Here is a 22,425-nt window from a genome sequence, read left to right as displayed (position 1 = left end):
TTTTGGTGTTCCGCTAGTGTTCTAATATCTGTAGTTGTAACAGTGAGGCTGGAGCTGCTAAAAGCTGCTGGCGCCAATAAAGATGTGTGGATAAACTGCTGTACGGTCCCAGATTTCTGTCGTCCGCCAGCCCTTACTGTAGTGATATCTTCACCCTGAAATGGCTCGCGCTGGGGGGCACCCAAGCAAACCACATATCCAAGTGTAGCAGTTGAAGCAGAAAGGTTGCTCTGGTTGCGACCATTGCCATTCAGTGGTCGAAAGCAAATTTGAAGACTGGGTCTAAAATCCTTAAGCATGTTCAACTCCTGTTTCCATGCATTTCCGAAGGGTCCAGTCCAGATCCACCACATCCTAAGAGTCCTTGTTCAATGCAGAGGCCATGTTCTCCGTGTTTGAACAGGAACATAGCAATCGGGAGGTCCTGTCCAAGGAAGTATGCTCCACTGCTGCTGGTATCTTGGTGCAAAGACACCGACACCCATTACTGATGTCCTGACAGGGCAGAACTACTCAAGCAATGTTTACTCCCCATCCGACCATGGCCGTGTGTACAGAAGCACAACCAGCATTAAAAGTGGGCGCTGAAGGTGCCGGAGTCCAACTGAAGACTATTGTAAATCCTTTAAAATAGCATGCACTGGTTCTCCCATCTGAAAATGCCAGGTTACTGAAGCGGTGGCAAACATTTTTTGCGCTGATCATTTGTGATTGCTGAAATGTCATTTGTAAAGGCCTGATTACATTTTTTAGAAATGTTGCTTAGATTAGTGTGTGACCTGGCGATGGGATTCGGACAGTGATAGCTACAAACTTTTATTGAAATAATAAAAGGGTTACAAAATGCCTCACTATCCCTATTCGATGAGGCATTTCCCTACCTCAACGAAAACGAAGGGTCTGTCCTGCGTCAAGATGTCCTGTGTCCGAAATATTATCCTAGACCTTGCACTCTAAAAAAAATAACTATAAAGTGCAGAGGGTATTGCCTCTGGCCTTGAGTGCGCAAAAGTTAAAGTAAACAGAAAAAAGGGTTAATTCCAACAGAGGTTCCAAAATGGATAATGTTCAGGGACAGGGGACAACTCCCTTGCCCAGGATTCTTTCCATAACACGTACAGTTCAAAACAGTCAGTTCTTTATAGCCCAAGAGGATGCTCCTTCCTTTTGGTGTTGTACTTAACTCCTTGGGAAATGTCTCCCTTCCCCCAGGTCTGTTCAACCATTTCAAAAGCCTAAAGGGATGAGTCTTCCTTGGGATTCTTTGTTCAATAAAACAACTTGGATGCAAAACAGATTGCACTCTCCTGCCAGGTCTTTCTCATGTAGTTTCTTTACACACTTGCAAACTTGACTTTGCCTGGTATACCCTCCTGCCAGGGCTTTGATCATGGAATGCAGCTATGGTATGGGTTCCAAGCTCGCCACCCTTTTCTCATTACTTCGCTCTTCAAGATATTTGGTCCTGACCCGTTTCCACACTCATCACTTCTACACCTTCGCGCCGGCGTCTCCAATCCCTGCTGTGGATTTACTTTCACTTGCTTTCATACGCGATGCTCAGAGTGAAGTGCTGCAGCATCCTAGCTCCCATCTACAGGCTCACTGGCTTTGTTTGGCTGTTCCGGAGCTCCTCATGGTCTCTGCTGCTTCCTCCCCTCTTCATCGCGAGCAGCTCTCCAGCTTCACGGCTCCAGTGATCTGTATTGCTTCTTTCTCGTCCCAGTACTCCCATATACGTGGCAGTTCTTGACATGTTATATTGAAACATTGTTGGTGGGAATTGTCACAGTAAGCCATAAAGGAATGGGACATGGAGGGGATATCCCTGAAGGGGATATGTGTGTTCATCTGATGATGGTGTGTTATTCTCCCCTTAAGGGTCGCCCCACCCAGTCCCCAAGGGGTTCCTCCATCATATAGCCGCCCCCAGGGTCCGGATCAGAAGTCTACCTCACCCTGGCCACACGAGGGAAGGTTCTCCCCATGGAAGCTGTGATGACATCGCCAGATTCTTCACAGTAGCAAAGCTGTCACTTGCCATACAGAAGCTGTGCATAACTATTATGTTGAGCTTACTGAATTGCCAGGAGATGCTATTAGAGCAAAGGAAAAAGGAATTCCTTGCAATGTTAGTCTCTAGGTATGCACTGTGCTAGATCCGAATTAGGAGACCGACATGGTGGGGTTGCGTTCAATTTTATTCGAGATAACCAAGAGTCCTAAGCTATCCCAAAATAGAGTGCTTGTCCTACTCTATAATTTAAAGGTATAAACTGGTGCTAGTCAGGATGTCTACAACCCAAAGGTCCTCTGTCCAAACAAAATGCTATGCTTGCCTCATTTCTGCCCTACCAGTATAAAAGAAACCAGCTCAGAAGAAAATACACTTGGACCTTTGTCCTACTAACTGAATGGTGGTTGGCTTCGGAAGTGGTGTGACTTCAACGGACCTTCCCAACCTGATGCACAGTCTTGTCAGTATGCTCAATGTGTATCCAAGTTCCCTTCGAGTTCAACTCTGTGCAATCAATGTCTGTTACATGGGACTATCTGGGTCCACCCCTTCAAGTTACACTCCTTGAAATCTTTTTCAAGAAAGTTCCAGGGGGCTGTTCTTGGTCTTTATCCCACCTTGGGTTCTGGTTCCTTTCACACTGCTTTGGGGTCTGGTTAATCTTGCCCCATCTAGCGGTCGCCGCTCTTTCAGCCCGCCCTGGGGTCTGTGGCTTTCCACCTCATCTTGGGGTTTGGTTTCTCTTTCCCAGTCTAGGGGACAGTGCTTTGCTTAGCAGTCCTTTGGCTTTCAGGTTTCTTACCCAGATGTAGGGTTTGACTTTGGGCTTTCAGTGCTCTTATCCAACCATGTGTGTCTTTTTTATTTTTTTAAATAATTTTTAAAAAAAAATTCTCCCATCTTGCCTGGGACTTTTGGGTTCTTTACACAGCCATGGGGTTTTATTTCTCTCCTAATCTCCTGTCCCTAGTTCCTGTTGCCACTGCATACCTCTTTTCTCTGGGCGGTGCTTCTTGGGAGACTTGGAGTGTTCAGCAACTAAGGCAGCACTGGTTCTCTTATGGTGTCAACGGCTTGGGCAGAACATGGTATGTCGTTCCTCGGCCTCCTGTTGGGGGTCTAAATATGCGTCAGTGTTCTGCCTCTCGGGAGGATAGCTCAGGGGCAACGTGCTCGCCTGGGAAGCAAGACGACACGGAGCAACACGGGTTCGATCCTCGGGTCCGCACTCAGAAACCTCTGGCTATTAACCTATCATCATATCCTGCGGCGGCTCCGAATTTTTCTTTGGGGCCAGCCAGTTCTGGCTCCATAAGGGCTCTGCAGGCTCTGCTGCGGTTCCCCTCGCCACACCTGGTGTGCACTCTTGGACTGGGGTTCCCTCTCTTTTGGCTTGCCCTGGGTGTTTAACTTGAAAGTGGTCTGAGGTTAATCTGGCAACTTTGGGAAGTCCATGCTGTGGTGGATCAGATTGCAAGTGGACAACTGGACAGGTTTGCAAAACACTTAAATACCTCACCTAACCCTATTGCTATGGGAGTGATTCCTCAAGGTGCTAGTCCTCGTTCCTGGAGCCACTTGAATGGCTGTGTTACATTCCGTCTCTTGCATGCGTAGGCCCACGGAGCTCAACCGCCCTCCTTCCCCTCTTTTTTTGCCTTCTGCATACTTGCTGTCTCAAGAGGGAGGGGGTTGCTCTGTATGTGACGGCACACTCCGGCGTTAGACACTGGTTCTTGCCACCCTGGGTGCCTTCTCAACCGCTGCCTTTTCTCCGGCAGCCTCCTTTCTGGCCGGCTGATCTCCCATGTTGGTTTGGTTTGCTCTCTGGTTCCCTGAAGCACCTGGGCTCGTTAACGTGGTGGGAGGGAGCCACACAACGCTAACTGTTGTGGTCCTTCCTGAGTTCAAGTACTGCTCCTGCATTTAAAGCCTCCAAGACATCTGGTCAGCCTTTTCTCGCAAACCAGTTTTGGACCCTACCAACCAATTCCATAGGGGTTTCGTTGGAGCATAATTGAGTAGTTCACAACTTTAATAGTACAAACGTCTGTCTGCCCCACTTTGTTTAAGAGTGTTCTATTAATTTTGTTGGGCTGCTGCCCCCAGCGGTGTGAAGTCTGTTGGCTGCAGCCACCTCAATACCACCTTAAAACCAGCCTTTAATTTTGTTCGCTAACTCACTAGTTGTGTGCATTCCTTTCTTGTCTTCGCAGCTTTGATTCATGAGTCAAGGTAGATACCACAGGCTTGGCATCACCTCCCCAACTCTGTCGTTCACCTGGGAGGATCGCTGGCATCCTTGAAACTCTATGCAGGCTTCTCCTTGTCTGGGAATAATTAACGGTCAGTTTTAAATAAGTATTCTTTAAAAAGGGCAATCCAACAAAAAAAATACACTTCAAAATACGTTCTCAGAATCAAGTCAAAGCAATTATATACTCTTTAGAGATGTTTCATACACATTTACTACACCCAGAGGTGACTTCACTAACTAGGACAGTAATGGCATTTATATATCACTTTTTGTACTTGGTAGAATTCTGAGGTTTGTAACGGAGGAAAGGTTAATGGAAGGAAAAAAGGGTAACCGGTTCTCAGAGCATGCAAGCACTTTTTAACTCTCCCAAAGAAGTCTAGAATAAAACCTTTCCCAGCAAATATTAGCCAATCACCTATGAGGGACAGTTGGAATCAGTCAATGGGTCATAAGAGTTTGCAGGACAGCCAAATTCAATATTAACAATACCTGAGGCACTTCTTAGATAGCATAAAAGTCGTGCACAAAGTTAGAGAGTTTGTTGTAGAAAATCACTGTTAGGCCACAAGCTGTTACACTTGTGAAAAGTTAGAGCTAGAGTAACTCTAGAAAAGCAGCTACTACAAATGTCAACAGAGACAAACAAGCTACAGACTAAGCGGTAAGTACCCCTTAGTCAGAACAGTACCTTAGGTTTGAAGAGGATCCAGCTGGCTTTTATCCTAGTTGCAGACCCTGGGTTCCTGTGCCTCAGTCGTGGGGACAAGAGGGAGGACGTCTGGAGGACTCCTGCACAGCAGTTCGGAGGTCAGCAGCAGCTACGGGCTGTTCTCAGTTCAGCTGCACTTCGCGGTTTCAGCTACCGGCATATGGCACCACAGCAGATCTTGGACACTTGATGGACTCTTCGCTCCTTGAGTCCAGCACTCTGGTGAGGTGACCTGAGCTTGGGCCGTCCTGGTTCGGGAGGTTCCTCGGGATCTTCCTGGAGCTCTGGTCCGGCTTAAAGATGATGCACTCAACTATGGATTTCTTGACCCTTGGCACTCGGTTCCAGCAGCAGCAAAGAAGTACAGCCAGTTGTGGAAGGTCTTACAGCAAAGTTCGTCTTGGGGTCAGTTGGTCCCAACAACCCCAGGGAAGAAGTCTTCTTTTCTGGAGCTTCGCTAGTCGATTCGGGAAAGGAGTTTCAGCACAGCAGCAGGGCTTCACCGGGCAAGTTAACAGTCCAGGAGTATGCAGCAAGCTTCTCTTCACGATTCCTTCATCTGCTGTTTCTTCCAGTGGTCGATTCTGCCCTCTATTCATGAGGTGGGGCCCCCCCCCCCCCTCACATGCTTCAGCAGACTGCACATGGCATGTGGTCCCCACAAGTGGCGTCCAACCACGTAAATGTGTTGGAACTATTAGCAGTATTCAAAGCACTGAAAGCTTTTTAACAGTTACAGGGGAAGACCGTCCTGATCTTGACAAACCGCACCACATCCATGTACTACCTGAACAAACAAGGGGGCACACTCTCAAGCATTTGGATATGGGCTCTCAAACACAGGATGTTCCTGTTGTGCCAACACGTTCCAGGGGAGCTCAATCTTCTGGCGGACGTGCTCAGCCGAGATTTCTGCCCGTAGAGTACGAATGGCGACTACACAAAGACATCGCCTCCAACGTTTTCGCAGAATGGGGTTTCCCAGAGATCAACTTGTTCGCAACTCTGGAGAACGCTCCATGCCAAGATTACGCCTCCAGGTACCCCATGAACGAATCCAAGGGCAACGGTCTCTGGATAACATGGCCAGGGATTTACACTACCCACCCGGACTCCCTTAATCAACAAGATTGTGCACAAGATGCACCAGGAACAAGATATTGGTGGCCCCCATGTGGGCCCGTGAACCCTGGTTCTCTCATCTGATGGAGATGTCCCTCTACCCTCTTATGAAACTGCCCTGCCCGTACAACATGTTCTCTCAAGACCAGGGAGAGACACTGCACCCATGTCTGCAAACTCTGAACTTAGCGGCCTGGGGCCCCTCAGAGATGTATGGACATACTCAGGGAAGCGAGAAAACCCAACACCCGATACTGCTAAACGCTTTATCTGGTGTAATGCCAAGGGCGTCAATCCCATTGACTGCTCTCCTACTCACATTGTATTGTACCTGACCCACTTACTGGATTCAGGCCTCATTTTTTAAGGTTCACTTAGCTGCTCTCTCAGCCTACACTACGTCACAGCAAAAGGTGTTGTGATGGAAAATACCTGTTATCAAGGATTTCATGGAAGGGGTTAAAAGAATTCATCCCCCCCCATTTCTAACCCAGCTCCCGGATGGGACTTAAATGTGTTTCTGACTAGACTCATCGGGTCCTCCTTTGAGCCTATGCACAAGGCAAGTCTAAAAGACCTTACCTATAAAACAGCCTTCCTAGTGGCTATCACTTTCATTAGAAGGGTTAGTGAACTACAGGCCCTTTCAGTACTAGACCCTTTCGTTACTGTTCAGAGATGAGGTGGTTCTGCACACAAACTCGATTTGCGCCTACATTTATTTCCAAGTTCCGTGTGAACCAGTCAATAGCCCACTTTCTTCCAGAACCCCACTAACATGGCCGCAAGAAACCTACACACGTTAGATGTGCGCAGGGCAGTCATGTTTTACTTGGAAAGAACAAAATCACTGAGAAACAATTTTTCGTTTCAGTGGCAGCTGGCAGAGAAGGGGATCCTGTCTCTAGGTCGGCTATCTCAAGGTGGATAGTCCAATGCATCACACTTTGTTTCTCTTGCTAAGAGTGAACTGCCCTTCAAGCCTAGAGCACATTCTACTCGAGGCACTGGGGCTTCCATAGCATTCATTGCAAATGTTCCCCTAGAGTCCATTTGCAAAGCAGCAACCTGGACTTCTGTACACACCTTTACAAAACACTATTGCCTAGACACTCATTCTAGGTCTGATTCTCAGGTGGGACATAAGACCTCTTTTCACTACTTTTGCTTCTCACAACCCACGTCCAACTCTGGGTACTGCTCGCTAGTCTATGCACAGCATGTGATTCTAAGCAGATTAACGAGCATTAGAAGACATGCATTACTCACCATAATAGCATTTCTGATGATTGCATCTGCTTAGATTCACATGCGCCCACCCTTTCTCCCCGCTCGGGTGGAAGGAACATGGACGTCTTACTACTTTCTCTCTTTTATGTACTCTACTTTCTCTCTTTTATGTACTGTCACGTTAGCCTTGGGCTCCCTCATGGCAGTAAAAATAGAATCAGAGGGACATCGGCGCATGAGATATTTTGGGCACACGTCACGGTAGGGATAGTGTTAGACATGCCTATGCCGATGTCCCCTTTCGATCCTCGAAAGACAAGATGCAATACTCCGCGGCTACCACTGGATGTTGGACCATATGCACATCATGTGAATCTAAGCAGATAAATGCTATTACGGTGAGTAATGCATGTCATTTGACCTTTGCGACACACTCCATTGTACCATGTGGCGTGTTTAAGATTTTACCTTGACACTGTACCGGGTTTTGTAACCAAGGGTGCAACATTTAAAATCATGACTTCATAAGTGTCAAGTGAATCTTTGTTGCGCAAATTATTGAAGAATCAATTCAATCCAGGGAATGGGCTTTGGGCCCTTGTATCAGAACATCATCCCATTTTTACTAGTTTCCTGGCAGAACCTAGTCTAGCAAGCTGGTATGGCGCTCAATTTTGTGCTGCAAGATGAGCTTCATTTGGGCTGTCAGTGGCCGATTATCACCCTTGGTGCGATTTTACCACCGCCATATCTTCCATTAAGGTACAGACCTTTGCGGTGATGAGAATATAATCTAAATGCAATGGTCTCCTGCTAGCTACAAAAGTGGTTCTGGCCGGTTGGTTACCTGCCATGCGGCCTTGGCTGCCCTTAGCTCAAGATTTGTGAGAAGAAATCAAATTATGCCCTGAAGCAGAGTGCAATGCTACAAACGTGTTGAGAGCTAGAATTATTTTTCAAATGAACTTGTGTAGTTGAATTTCTTTGTGATATTTAATCTGATGCAGTCCCTACACCTCAAAAACATATAGAAGCCTTGCCAATACTTGGCTTATGAAACCAGTAGAGAAATGTCTCATTCGTCTGTGACACTTTAGGTTACTAATTTGCCCATCAGAGGAGGCAATCTGTTTCTTCTCTAAATAGTCCCATTTAAAGTGTATATATGTTTTTGTATTTACCTTACTTGTAGTGCCTTTTTAATATTAAGAACACACTAGAATTAAAGTATGCATATTATGTATATACCTCCTGTATTTGCCAATCTCTTTTGTGTTTACTGTACACTAGCCCCCCAGGTGCCCCCCACCCTCAATCTCCTTGGTTAGACTAACTGCTCGTCCTTGTAACAAAGATGCAATAAGTTCAGACCTACAGTGTCAAACCGCTGCATGCCCATTAAGGTTGGCTTCTCGAATCTCCCCGCCCCTCCACCCCCCACTCACATCACTGGTTGGTCTGAATAACCCCCTATCAAGGAATAATGAAACCCAGAACATATTGAAGGAAGATTTGCATTCCAGACATTGTGAGAGTGGGGTCCTTCATGTCCTAGGTAATGGAGCAAAAGAAATCCCTCCTGCAGATCAAATGATTGAGCCCCCATTTTCGAACCACAGACGGATGACCTTGTTGAAAGGTTCACTAAAATCCTCAAGCACCTACTGCTAACGGCCATTGAAAAAGACTGCTGTGTTTTGTTCCAACTACCATTGGTCCACCTATTGATCCACAAGACTCTGCAAGCATCCAGTTTATCCTCATGGAGAGAGCCGGTATGAGCACAGTCTAAGGGATCACTTAAGACATGCTCAACCACGACTGGCATAACCTGGTAGAAACCAATGACAAGGAAAAAGCTCAACTCAACACCAACTGAGCTGCAACAAGAATGCCAGACTGAAAACGTTCAAGGGGAATAATCGGGGTTGAGTTTTACTACTGATCAGTGCCCCTATTAGTCATCGGGATCTAAATTGGAGGATCTTCTGACTATTTAATCCCTCTTCCACTCACACACCTCCCTCACCTCGTTTCTACCCAGATCCACCCACAGCACGTATACTGGTGCTCTCCTCCTGCATCCATCCAGCCCCCCGTGGTGCGGCTCTCCGCTTGCATTTCCCCCAACCACCTCGACCTTGTGTTGCTCTCCTCCTGCATTCCTCGGCCCTGCTCGGTGCTGCTTTCCTCCTGCCCACCCCCCACTCCCTTGCCTGCCTGGTACTCTGCGGCTGCATGGCCCCCCACACTGCCCCTGTGCTCTCTGCCTGCATTCAACCCCGCCTGGTACTTTCCTTCTGCATTCCCCCACACCCCTGCTCCAACCAGGTGCTCTCCTCCTGCAGCCCTAGGCACTGGTTGCCCACCCACCTAGTGCTCTCCCTGTGGAAGTCCCTCTGACCCTCAGCCCTGTGGGCAACCCAGTGTTTACCTCCTCAATGCCCTGCTGCATTGCTCTTTTTGTTGCTTTATGAATCCTTCTTAACATTACATTTCCTTACTTTGTGAGGGACCCTCCCTTTCGAAAGCCAGCAATTACATTTTGGATAATGTGATCACTTGTAACATACTTTGATATTTTCATCACATAATTCTGAGGCTCTTGTGATAATTAACTTCTTTTTTGCAGGACACGTTCAAGAGACAGCGAGAGCTAATTGTATGTGAGTTTCAGAAGCTGCAGCAGTTTTTGGAGAAGGAAAAATCTCACTACCTCAGCAACCTAGAAGAGGAAGGAAAGATGACTCTACAGTGCATCAAAGGCAACCTGATCAAATGGAAAGAGCAGCAAAACTCTCTCGGGAGTGTGATCAGAGAGATTGAATCAAAGTGCCAGCAGCCTGATGTGGAGTTGCTGAAGGTGAGGGGGGTTGGGGTCAGAAAACCCATAAGGGCAGCATCGGGGCCCTGAGCAGAGGATGTTTTAGCCGCAGGATGTGTATATGCTGAAGGTGATTGGAGGGGGTGGAGGGTAAGGAGGGTTCAGCAATCTATAGAAGAATAAAATGGATTCCTGTCACAGGAGCCTGATCCTATATTGAGGATGTGTAAGGAGCAGGATGTGATTTTATTGAAGGGGAGAGGGGAATGCCAGAACTAAAGGGCTAGATGAGCAGCATTTCGCCTGAAGCAGCCTGATCCAACCTAGTGCTATGTTCAAGCCTTTTTAAACCCACCATAACGTTCATTGTGTTTTGAAAACGTGGCCCAATGCTCCAACCACAAGTCTTTTTGGACTACACTGATGATCCCTAATAACGGTGAATCCAGGTATGAAGTGGTCCTGACAGCCTTGCAAAATATCTATCTTGGGTTGATTTCACCATGTATAAAGTAGCACTACCCTCGAAGACAAGACAATTTCCTGGAGAAAAAGGTTTGCATTTTGCATTTGGGCTAATTTGCATACTGCCTTGTTGATGTGGCTTGGAACGGGAGGTGAGCTTCCAGCGATGACTATTAGGTGCCGTTGTGGTATGTGTGAATTGGCTCAAATGGACTATACAAATGTGTCTTGCGGACACTATAGGCAAGTGCATAGAATTCATCTGGACCCATGTCTTTTCCACTATTGGTACTGCTACTTTTCTCCAAATGATGGGGATGGCCACGAGTACTCGAATGGTGCTGCAGTATGCACATTTATTCATGGCACAATTAGAGGCTGATTTCCTTGGCACCTGTGACTGCAGACCTGATACCTGCGCTACATCAATTGAATCCTCCTGATTTGGGCTGCTGGGGAATGAATTCCAATCAACCAAACACTTCAAACTCTCTGAATCACCTGAAAAACTACATTTCCTCAACACCACCATAACAATAAAAGATGGCCAGCTACAGACAATACTTTGCTACTTTGAAGATTGACCGCTTCCACCCAGTGCACACACAACATGCTAAAATATTCTGCTAAGCATTAATACAATGAAGATTATCCAAGTTTGCATCACAGGGAGTCTTAATTCTATTAAAGACAGTCTAGCATTATGCTTCAATTTCTTTAATCTAACCCAACTAGTGAATTCCCACTCGAAACCAAATCTGGCCCTGAGAGGACGCCTCGGACTCAACCGTTCCCCAGAAACTAGATCCCCCCCACCACCACGCGGAACGTGGTAGATATTCCCTCCCGTCCGGTAGGCATACCTCTGCCATTTTTCTGGTCATCGACTGTGGAAACAGAAAGACAGTCGGGATGGAGTATGCATGCAACATCAAGACACCGAAAGATGCAACATCTGTAGATTACATTACAGGTGCATGTGTTGGTTGGGAAAATAATGCTCCCCTCTGTGTCTTTAGAATCAAGACTCCCTCTGCTGTAAACTTGGGTAATCTTCATTCTACGTCAAGACATGATGCAAGCATTATGCTTGTTCAATGGTCTGCACTACTGTTGCCGCCACGGATGCTACTGGTTTGAAGTAAAATGTCTTAAAATGATTTGTCCATTCTGCTGCTCGTAAGATGTCAGCTAGCGCTGCGCCTGCAGTGACTGCTTTAGATGCCATTGAACTGAGTGCACCCAGAATCTGGACAAATCAATACCTGCTTGCTGAATGACCTTGCGTACCCACCTGGCTATTGGTGCCGAAGTTACCACTTTGAAAGGTTTCCACACGCTTTGAGCAGTTGACTCCCAAAGGTCTAACTACTGCTGTTCTGAGGTCCTACTCGCAAATGCAGGATGCGATGTTGCCCTCGTAGGTAAAGGTACGAAATGGAAGTGGAGTTAGTCTTGGTCCTTTTGGCTAAGGTAAAGGTAACCCCCCTCTGGACCATAAATATTACTATCCATTTCTAATCCCTTGACATCGGAGACATCCTGCAGGAAACTAGGCACAGAAGCATTGCCAGTTTCCCCAATAGTTGCACAACTGACGGGTGCTTATTTTCAGGTCAGTTCACCAAAAATTGTAATGCCATATTTATGTCCCATAGATGTGCATATCTTGGGATGCGGGGAGCTCGGAATTTCAGCACCTTCATGAGACTGACTACTGCTGGGTGATAATTGTCGCGTGCCCAACTGGTCTCGCTGACCTATAAACACCTTGCGTCCTGAATGCCTTCCCGTCTTCCAGGAGAGAGGTTAGAAAATTGAGTATGGATACTACTGGGGCAGATACGAGATGTCCCCTGCACCAGTCCTCCCACTTGCCCTATGATACGTTCTAGCTGCTGCGAGAAGAGGGGTCCCACAAATCTGTGATATGCATAGCTTATTCAACAGTTGGAAAACTTCCTTGTCTTGTTCAAATACCATGAATTCCAGTCCCCTTCCACGTTGAGAACCCCCGGGAGGTACTCCTCCGTGACTGAACTCCCAGAATGCAGGCAGTAGTGCCAGAAGTCTTTTGCTAATTCAGAGAGGAGTCTGGTTCTTGTACTTCCTAGGTGGTTTGTGTCCCGATTGCAGCGATATTGTCAATTTTCAGGAGAATGCTGCAGTTCACCTTGTCTTTCGTATAAGCTTTGATTGTGAAGGATCCGGCTAATTGTTCTAGGCAGTTTATGTGAAAATACATTTCTTCTGATGCCCATTTGCCGGTGACTCTACGCTGCCGCACCTTGCCCCAGCCTACTCTGCTGGCGTCTCAATCTATTATCCGGTCTGTCTCCGAAAATGGCGCGCCCTTTCCATTCTTCCATGTTCTGTAACTACTATTGCAACTCCGTGGGCTTGAATCGCTGACGCTAGTAGCCTTACCGTCCTTGCTAGAGTATAGAGGGAGATGACTGCCTTCCTGAGGCACGCTTTGATCTTTCTTGATATAGCTCGTCTTTCTCACCTGAAGTTAGTGTCACCACCCTTGTGTACACTACGAACCCTAGAAAGGCCAACCTCTTGCTTGGGGACCTATCTGATTTTTTCTGATTGAGTCCCAGAGAGTCAGGTCTCTTCCCCACCCACTGGGTCTGCTATTCTAGTGTTTCCCTGTTGTCTGCTAGCAGTAGAATGTCATTGAGATAGATTATCCTGAGGTCTACTCCCTTGCTACTGGGATTGTGAACGGAGGATCGCAAAGTGGCAACGCACGGGTCTTGGAAGCAAGACCACGCTGAGCAACACTGTTCAAATCACGGATCAGTGTAAAAAAAAATGAGCGCGCTATAAATGCCTGCACTTGCACGAGGCCTAGTGGGATAGTTGCCTCCCCACCCCCATCCCCTTGCTTTGTTGCGCCTTGAGAGACACACGTGAATAGGCGCATTACAAATAAACCATTACATTACGCGTCTTTCAAGTCTATTCTGGCCAGCCAGTCGTCCTTTCCGAGTATGTCCCTCAGGATGTGTATACCCTCCATCTTGAAGTGCCTGTAGGTCACCCAACCGTTCAGCTCCATCAAGTATACTACCGTGTTAGGCAATGTTTGAATGCAGTACCCTCTGGGAGCACTACAAACAACTATGACTACAGGTATAGGCAACCCAGCCTTTGGTATAAGCTTGTACCACAGTTTTGGTAGCGTTGAGCAGCCAGGCTTATCTCAAATGTGGGCAGTAGTGGAGTTACACAAAGATTCAGTTACAGGTATTCAAATAAACTCTTACACTGCATAAACAATTATTAATTTATTTATGAGTCATTTATAAAGCCTTGTTTAGAAGGGAGCAATATAATAGTAACACACAAATGCACTTCAATACTGTACACTCTGAGTTTCTGAATCAGACAAGACCATTTTGGGATGGCCCACAGACACAACCTACACCCACAGGTGACTTCAATAACAAGGGTGCTGGGGACATATGTTACTGTTGGCATTCAGAACACTCTTAAAAGTTTGTAAAAGGCAAAGGTTATTAGAACACAAGAGATCACCACTATTCGTAAGCAGGGCAAATACTTTCAGATCCTCTTAGAAGGGTCATACAATTCAATAGGCTAAGCCAAAGCCAATAGGCAAAAGTCTTGTATAGGATGAAGCACTTCTGGTAAGTAAATGATAGTCTTTGCACAAGTTCTTGGGAGTCTTTGATAAACAGAAGAATCAAATGTAGGGCTACAAGCTGATTAGACTTGTGAGTTGCAGAAGTTACAAGCACTTCCACATTAAGAGGTAAATTCTCTTAGACTTGTTTTACAGTACCTTGGCAATGAAGAAAAGATGCAGCTGATGACTTCTGTTCCTGTGCAGCTCTGCAGATCTCACCGTTCCTGGGCCTCAGTCAACCAAGAGGGAGGACGTCGGGGGGACTCCTGCATTGCACTGGGACTGGCAAAAACTGCAACCGGCCAGCTTAAAAGCAACGCACACAATCTGGTGTTCCTCTCCCTGGCTCTACGGTTTCCAGCAGCAACTCTGGAAATTCAACCAGCTCCGAGATGTATGTCCAGGTAGCTTACTTTGGAGTTGATTGGTCCCACCAACTCAAAGGGGGAAGTCGTCCTTGCAGGGGCTTCTCTGTCGATGTGAACTTGGCAAGTTGGCAGTGCAGCAGGGCTTCACCGGGCAAACCAACGGTCCAGGAGTTGCAGCAGGCGTCCTCTTCAAGCTCTTCTTCGGTGCCTTCATCCAGTGATCGCCTCTGCCTTCCAAACCAAAAGACTCGCCTTTTATTCAGTGCTTTCATTCCAGCCTAGCTGTCACTCACCCAGCAGGGTGGCTGTCCTTGTCGGACAGTCAGCCAGCCAATCGCCACAGAGTGCATTTGGGTATCCTAGGAGACTAAGCACAGGGAGTTTCGGGCACCTGCCTACCCCAGACACTCTGGAGCCAGAGGCGGGTTTCACTCAGAAACCCTGCCAAAGGCGAAATGAACAAAGGGACCAAACCTGGGTTTGGCGTGCAGAGAAACTCTCTAGAAGGACCTTTCCACAAAGACATGGTGAAAAAAGACTGGGGGCCATTTTATCAAAGATGGCTCCCGCGGTTGCTTTACCAGAGCCGCGAACGGTCGCGGTAGTTCAAAATGAAACCACTGCCACCAGCTATTCAGTGAGGAAAGGGTAACGTAACAAGAAGCTAGACAAAGGAGATGCTATGTAACCCCTCCAGCGCTCTATTGTAAGGTAGTATGTGCTGGGTCTAGAAAGTTACGATAAGTAAAGTCCATTTCACTTTACTGCTCTGGGAAACAGTAGTTTATCCCCGCGAAGGTATTTAAACCTTGGGAAATCTGTAATACTTCCCTTTCACTGCACTGAAGGTGTTTTGGGACACAATTGTAAAAGATGCATATGGGGGTGTTCGACTCCATAACCAAAAGGAAACGAACACAGAAAGCACATTGAATTGAAAAGTTCAAAGTCCCAAAGTTTAGCAAAAGAGCTGGAGGTCTCTAACGTGGGAGGAAGTGGCACATTTCGGAGAATTCTCCCTAACAGACCAGGCAGACTTTCTCTTTCTTGTGAACCAGAACCATTGCTTACAAACTTGGGATTGAGATCCGCACACTGCTCTATGGCCCTCTTTGCACAGAGCTGCAACAACTCTCTCTGTAGTCCCTGTTCGTAGGTTAAGTGGAAACCCTCGGCTGGCTGCAAAACGCATGCGTCGCTGGATAGCTCACGCCAATTTAACAAGAATTGTAAACCAACATGGACGGAGATGCCCCTGATACTAGGGCATCCTCAAAGGATGAAGATTTACCTTAAAGAGGAATTCCAAGTCCATGTGGGGCTCAGGAAAAAAATCGCAGAAAGAGAACATTGAAGTCCTAGACACTGAAATATGGGACAGGTTTGATCCAGACGATATTAGAAACACCAGGTCCACCAACCACTCCCCTACTGGGGGATACACTATGGGTATTTCTCTCATCTGGCATCAGGAAAAAGGCATTTTGCTGCTGCGATTCCCAGTCCTGGACTCTGGTGCCTTGAGGTCTTCGGGATGAGGAATAACGTCAGTGTTGCTCATATAATCCTCCGAATGGGCCGGGTAGGGAGTCTTGGCACGTCTGATCGCTGTAGGAATGCTTCTGAGTTTCCCGAGAAGTGCCAGCAGCCTCTGGGTTGGTGATCAAACCCATAACCTTGGCCCTGTGGAGTAGAAGTTACCTGTGTTTTTAGCTTTTCTCCCTAGAATGCTTTCCTGGGTGGTTCGCCTTTCTTGAAGTCTGACCCCTTCTGCCACTGCTTCCACCAGTGAGCTACCTAGAACTATTTTTAAATTGAGTGCCAGGTCTCTGTGTGTTCCTCCTCACTCCAATCAGTCTGACATGATTGGTTCAGGAGTATATTTGAAATTGATTTGGGTGCTGTGTGCCTGATCTAGCAAACTGAAGCTCAAGCCTGTGGTAACATCCTCGTGTCCTGCACGTGGTTGAGCTTGCACCAGCGGTGAGATCACGGCCTTCGATCTGTGCTGGAGCGGTTCCCCCAATGAGCATGGCACTCATGTGTTCTCTCAGCAGTCAGCTGTGGTCTCCGCCGTTATGCCTGCTCCTATTCTCACAGAGAGCTGGTTGTACGTTCAAGTATGTTGCGCTTGTCATATGTGATTGAAAACTAAGATAGTATGCGCTGATGGAGCACTCCTGCCTACAAGAACTGTAATCTTCTAGACTAGATACTTTATTAAATCTTGGTTATCATGCACTCGCATATGAACACTGAATAACTAAAATACACGCTCTACAGACGATCTAGTACTTCTCTTGCCGAATAGCAGATGAGGAAGGCACCTTGACGGGAAGTGGCGTGAGGGTCCCAAAGACAGGAAGTTGTAAGGAATTACAGGAATAGAGAAGGAATGTTGGACTGTAGTTCTAAAGAAAAAAGTTTATTTTCAAATGTTAAATGTTGAAACTTCTGAAGGGTTAGATTGAAGTTGAAGCAAAATGCTCTTGACATAGAATGGCTGATCCCCCACAATAACATGAGAATGGGGGTTTAGATTCTATTAAAGGAATGGTTCGCCCAAAACATTTTATTTCAAAAATAGATAGGCAACATAAAAAAAACGATTGGCATTTTTTTTTTTTTTGAAGTCCCCATGTAAAATTTTGAGCAATTCAAGCTCAAATTTAAAAAGCAAGCACATGGGCGCATCCATTTTGTGAAATGGCTGCCCGCCTGTGCTGGCTTTTGCGGCACTAATAAAGGAAAATCCAGCCAGCTGTAGTAAACAAAAGCTACCACTGGGTGGCTTTTCCTTCATTGGTGCCGGGACTCTGAGGACGTAGACCGGAGACTACAGGCAGAAAAGCTGCAGCTGCATCTCGGTAAGTGCTATTTTTTTAATAAAAACAAGCACTAGCTGCGTATTTTTTCTACGTTTTCCAGGCTGGAGGAGCCCGGAAAACTTAGAAATAAAACCGCAGCTTTAAAAACGTATTTATGTTTGCGGTTGCTTTTGAAGTGACCGCAAACATAAATACAACGTTATTGTGTTTCTGCCTAAAATCTGCTTTCCATTTGGAGCCCCAAATGGGAAAGCAGATTTAGGCAGAAACACTGCAGCGTTTAGCATTGTGGAAAACAACTGCGTAGTGTTTCTGCCTAAATCTGCTTTTCTGTTTGGGGCTCTAGGGCTCCCCATGGGAAATCATGGCAAAGCAGATTTAGGCAGAAACACTGCAGCATTTAGCATTTCCCATTTGGGGCTCTCTGGCCCCCCGTGGGGAGCCCGGGAGCCCCAAATGGGAAATCACATTTAGGCAGAAACACCGCGGCATGTAAACAACCGCGTTGTTTCTGCCTGCCTTGGCTTTCACTTTGGGTCTCCGGTGCTCCCATGGGGGAGCACCGAAGACCCAAAGTGATAGCCACGGCAGGCAGAAACACAACGCGGTTGTGTTTGAAAACGCTGCGGTTTTTCTTTCTGAGTTTCTCAGGCTCCTCTGAGCCGGAGGAGCCTGAGAAACTTAGAAAGAAAAACTGCAGCGTTTTCAAACACAATAACGTTGTATTTATGTTTGCGGTCGCTTCAAAAGTGACCGCAAACATAAATACAACGTTTTTAAAGCTGCAGTTTTATTTCTAAGTTTTCCGGGCTCCTCCAGCCTGGAAAACATAGAAAAAAACGCAGCTAGTGTTTATTTTTATTAAAAAAAATAGCACTTACCGAGATGCAGCTGCAGCTTTTCTGCCTGTAGTCTCCGGTCTCCGACCTCCGCGTACAGCACCAATGAAGGAAAAGCCACCCAGTGGTAGCTTTAGTTTGCTACAGCTGGCTGGCTTTTCCTTCATTACTGCCGCAAAAGCCAAAGCGAGCACAGCGGCGGGCAAAATGGATGCCCCCATGTGCTATCTTTGAGCTTGAATTGCTCAAAATTTTAAATGGGGATTTCGGAAAAAAAAAAATGCCATTTATATTGCCCATCTATTTTTGAAATAAAATTATTTGGGCGAACCATTCCTTTAAAGGCGAGTATTATGCATTACAATCTTTACTCTGAAACCACAGCAGCAAAGAAAAAAGTTTTACAAACAAAGTTGTAAAGAGCAGAACTAAATAGAGTTCAATGCCAATGTAAGGGAGCTCCCCAATCCATCATGGAGGACAGGTCATGCCCTGCACGAGACCAATGAGCAGGGACCCTTCCAAAGTCCATTACTCTAATCCCAATTCCTCTTTCTGTAGCTGTCTTGAACCAGACGTCCGCTGCACAGATCAGATGATAAACGATGACGACCAATCCAGCGAAGCTCTCGTACCACGCACTCCACATCTTGTAACTGTGATCCACACTCCTGATAAGAACCTCAACTCGTAGCTGTAAGAACAATCAAGAAGGGTGGGTGGATGGGAAGAACAACAAACCAAGAATGTTCTATCTTGAAACACCTGTGTATATGCATGTCATAACTGCCATATCCTATCATATCAAGGGCGGGTGGGTGGGATACTACTCGCCTCCTTGTCTTTAATAGAATCTAAACCCCCATCCCATGTTAGTGTGGGGGATCAGCCATTCTATGACAAGGCAGGAGGCTCATATTATGCAAATTTGAAGCCCTTGCATCCCATTAGAACAACATGATCAATACAATAGTGACAATATAATAAAAATAATAGGAGAAGAAAATGTTTTAAATGTTTTCATTTCATCAATCAGCTAACCGCAAGAGTATTGCCCAAGGCTAGGCTGGCCGAATAACTGTCTTATAAGGCATAGCCCAATACACTGCAAGAAAAACAACTGGAAGATGTGCCAATTCCAGCGTTCCTTACAGGCCACCAAAACCAACTGGTTAAAAGAGGGGAAAACGCTGAACAAAGTTTCCCTATACTAATAGGTTAGGAAAAAATCCATTGGAGTAATAAACTCCCTGTTGTCCAATCAAACATTTAAACCACTTAAATTCATACCATCTTTGGGAACCTAGATAGGAAACAAAAGAAGATGAACACTTAGCTCTCCTGGAGATAAAGAAAAATACCCCCTAGGGGGTGAGTTTTGTAGGTTCCATCCCAATGCGTTAAAGGAAGATATTGTATTAGAAACAGGACATGTCACATAACTACACTGGGGGACCAAGTGGGAAAGACAAATCTTTATAAAAGGTAAAATGGGAGTAAAAGGTCATTTCATTTGTAATAGGACGACCTATCCTGAGCGGAGCTGGAGCAATAGACTTAACCCACAATTGTCTCCAAACATATGTGTATACTAAGAAAGGTATGTCTTCTGGAGGTAGAAGCAGAATGGAAGAGGGGCCCCACCTGAAAAGGTAAACCTGCAAAACCGCCAAGACGGAGACAGACAGATCTCCCGAGCTCTTGAAGAAGGACTCTGCTACACTGACAAAAGGAAGATATTTACAAAAACCTGACCCTTAAGAGACCTTGGTAAGGAGAAACAATGTGTTACATCCAATCGCTACCATCATAGTGATATCTGAACCCCTTTGTAGGTGTGCCAGGTGTTTGGAACTTGTTCCCTCCTCCATGGTTGAAAAAAATCCCCTAGAGGATCATAAACTAACCGAAGGGGGACCACTAAATTCCATAGTCTTACGAAAGACTCTAAACTGCAAAGAACTGATCACTAAAGTTGCTCACCAGTAGAAGACTAACCTCTACCCTAGCCAATCTGAAGAACCTTGAAGCCCCCAGCACCCTGTGCTGGCACCTTATTGCAAAACCATCTCCTGTGAAAAACCAAAAGGTCTACCTGCCATGCAGGAGACTAGGAGAAGCAAGTCAATACCTAAATGTATATCCCAGCCCTCTGGAGATTGCACTGACAGACACCTTCTGAGATAGATAACGTAGAGACCTTGGAACGCCTTGTGATAGAGGGCCGTAATAACTTGGATGGAAGATGAGTAGCACTCCCAGACCCCTCTATCCCACCGAGGGATATTGCACCTTCCCAAAGGAGGAGAAATCCTCCCCCACTTATCTAAGGAAAAACCTTGCAACACAGAAGGCTTCCCTGAGGACCACACTAAAGCCCTGCTTTACACCCTTAAAATAAATACACTCTTACACTTCTAACCAACCCCCTGGAAGGGGGGGCTCCGCTTAACGTAGTGAAATACCAGGAAGTAGCGCAAAGGAAAGTAAACTGATGGGAGGGAAATGCTCAGTGCGAGTCTGGCTCATGAACAGTGCAGAACTCCTGTAAAAGTAAAAACGAAAACCACCAGGTGTTGCTCCAAGAGGTGTAATATTATGATGCAATATCCCCCAAGGATGGCGGGAAGAGGAATGAGGGGGAGAGGGACTTTGGGATAATTATCTTGCCCCGTAAATGAAAGGTTGTGAAAGAATACTGGGACCACTGTCCCTTCAAACACTGAGGTCTGAGTCTCGGTATGCATGTGAGGCTGACTGGTCACTATGGGGATCAGGGGAAGGAAAAAATTAAGCACATTGCCCATAGCAAAATAGCACTTATAGTGCTACGACCCCTCAGGTATACGAGTGTTGCTCATCACTACTACCAACGGTGCGTGATGTGAGGTGTTCACTTATCGATCTCAGCAGGATGAAAGACTGATTTAGACCCTCCCAAATTAGGAACCTGCATCAGTAGGCTCAGTACAGATCTGAAAGCCAGCACTCTATTCGCTGCACTGTAGAATAAAATATATATATATATATATATATATAAAAAGAAAGCGGCTAAACAACTCTCTTGAGGTTACAGAAGCCTGTTTGTACTCCTCGAGCAGAGGAGAAATTGTAACACACTGCTAGACGATAGCTGAAGACGGACAAACCTTGGGAGGAAAACCATGGGGCCGGCGCCGGAAAGTTATTATTTGGCAACTCTTCGCTCTGATACCAACAAGTGTTTCCAAACATCTATCCAATTAGAACATGGTTGCCTGACTTGCCTGGCAACAAAACAGAACAGATACCTCCGAGCTGACCTTGTCTCCACCAATAGTCCACATAGTATAATGAATGTCATAATGGGACAAATAGTAAGGGAAACGGGCCACCCACTAAAGAGAGCATCAGCCCTGCAGACCTCAATAGAGGCATAACGCATCATCTTTTTCTTCCTCATGTTGAGAGAAAAATACTGCAGCTTAATCAGCACGGGTATTGGGTGGAGCAGTTGTTGGGGAAAGCAAAACCTAAGGAAAGGACTGAGTTGTCCTGAAACTAACTAATGTAAAGGGCGACAGAATTTTAACTAAAAGAAAAAGGTTAACACCAGAGTGATGGCTAGAGAGGAAGGAACAACCCCCCACATGGGTCTGTTTACAACTACCTCCACACACACTTTTCTTTAAAGTACTTAATAAATAAAATAATATAAAATATCCAAAGAGGGGTTACGCCCTCACAGGGGTCCGAACCCCGCCCTTATAGAAGCTGATACCTACTGAGCTATCCGGGCTACTGACAATTCTGAAAACATAAATGTGTTCCAGGCATCACCTAAACATATTTAGCAAAAGAGTACACTGAGCAAGTGCACACTCAACTGCTCACCCTAGCAGGGTGTGGAACCAGCAGTATACGAGGGGTTCACCTCGCAGAAGAACACAGGCAAAGCCTGCCACCGAGCAGGTGACAGCACACCTACAGGGAAGATAATGACATCTGCCACAAGCAGCACCTAATACAAAACAAAGCTGCCGACTTTAAGGGAGGAATACACTGAGCAAGTGTACCTGAAACTGCTCACCCTAGCAGGGTGTGTAACCAGCAGTATACGAGGGGG

The 22,425-nt window shown here is 46.2% G+C and overlaps 1 protein-coding gene across 1 annotated transcript in view; it reads left to right on the top strand.

Moving 5' to 3' along the window:
• The window catches only part of LOC138521783 (E3 ubiquitin-protein ligase TRIM39-like), a 287,098-nt gene that overhangs the window by 34,992 nt on the left and 229,681 nt on the right, over positions 1 to 22,425 (top strand). Inside the window, exon 3 of the mRNA XM_069634860.1 lies at positions 9,971 to 10,201. Within this exon, the coding sequence (XP_069490961.1) occupies positions 9,971 to 10,201 (231 nt within the window). The remainder of the gene's footprint in view (positions 1 to 9,970; positions 10,202 to 22,425) is intronic.

This window comes from Ambystoma mexicanum, chromosome 13 (assembly GCF_040938575.1).
Source record: "Ambystoma mexicanum isolate Mex_15411 chromosome 13, UKY_AmexF1_1, whole genome shotgun sequence".
NCBI classification, from domain to species: domain Eukaryota; kingdom Metazoa; phylum Chordata; class Amphibia; order Caudata; family Ambystomatidae; genus Ambystoma; species Ambystoma mexicanum.
Note: the sequence above shows the minus strand (reverse complement) of the source record. Positions and strands in the feature narration are given on the sequence as shown.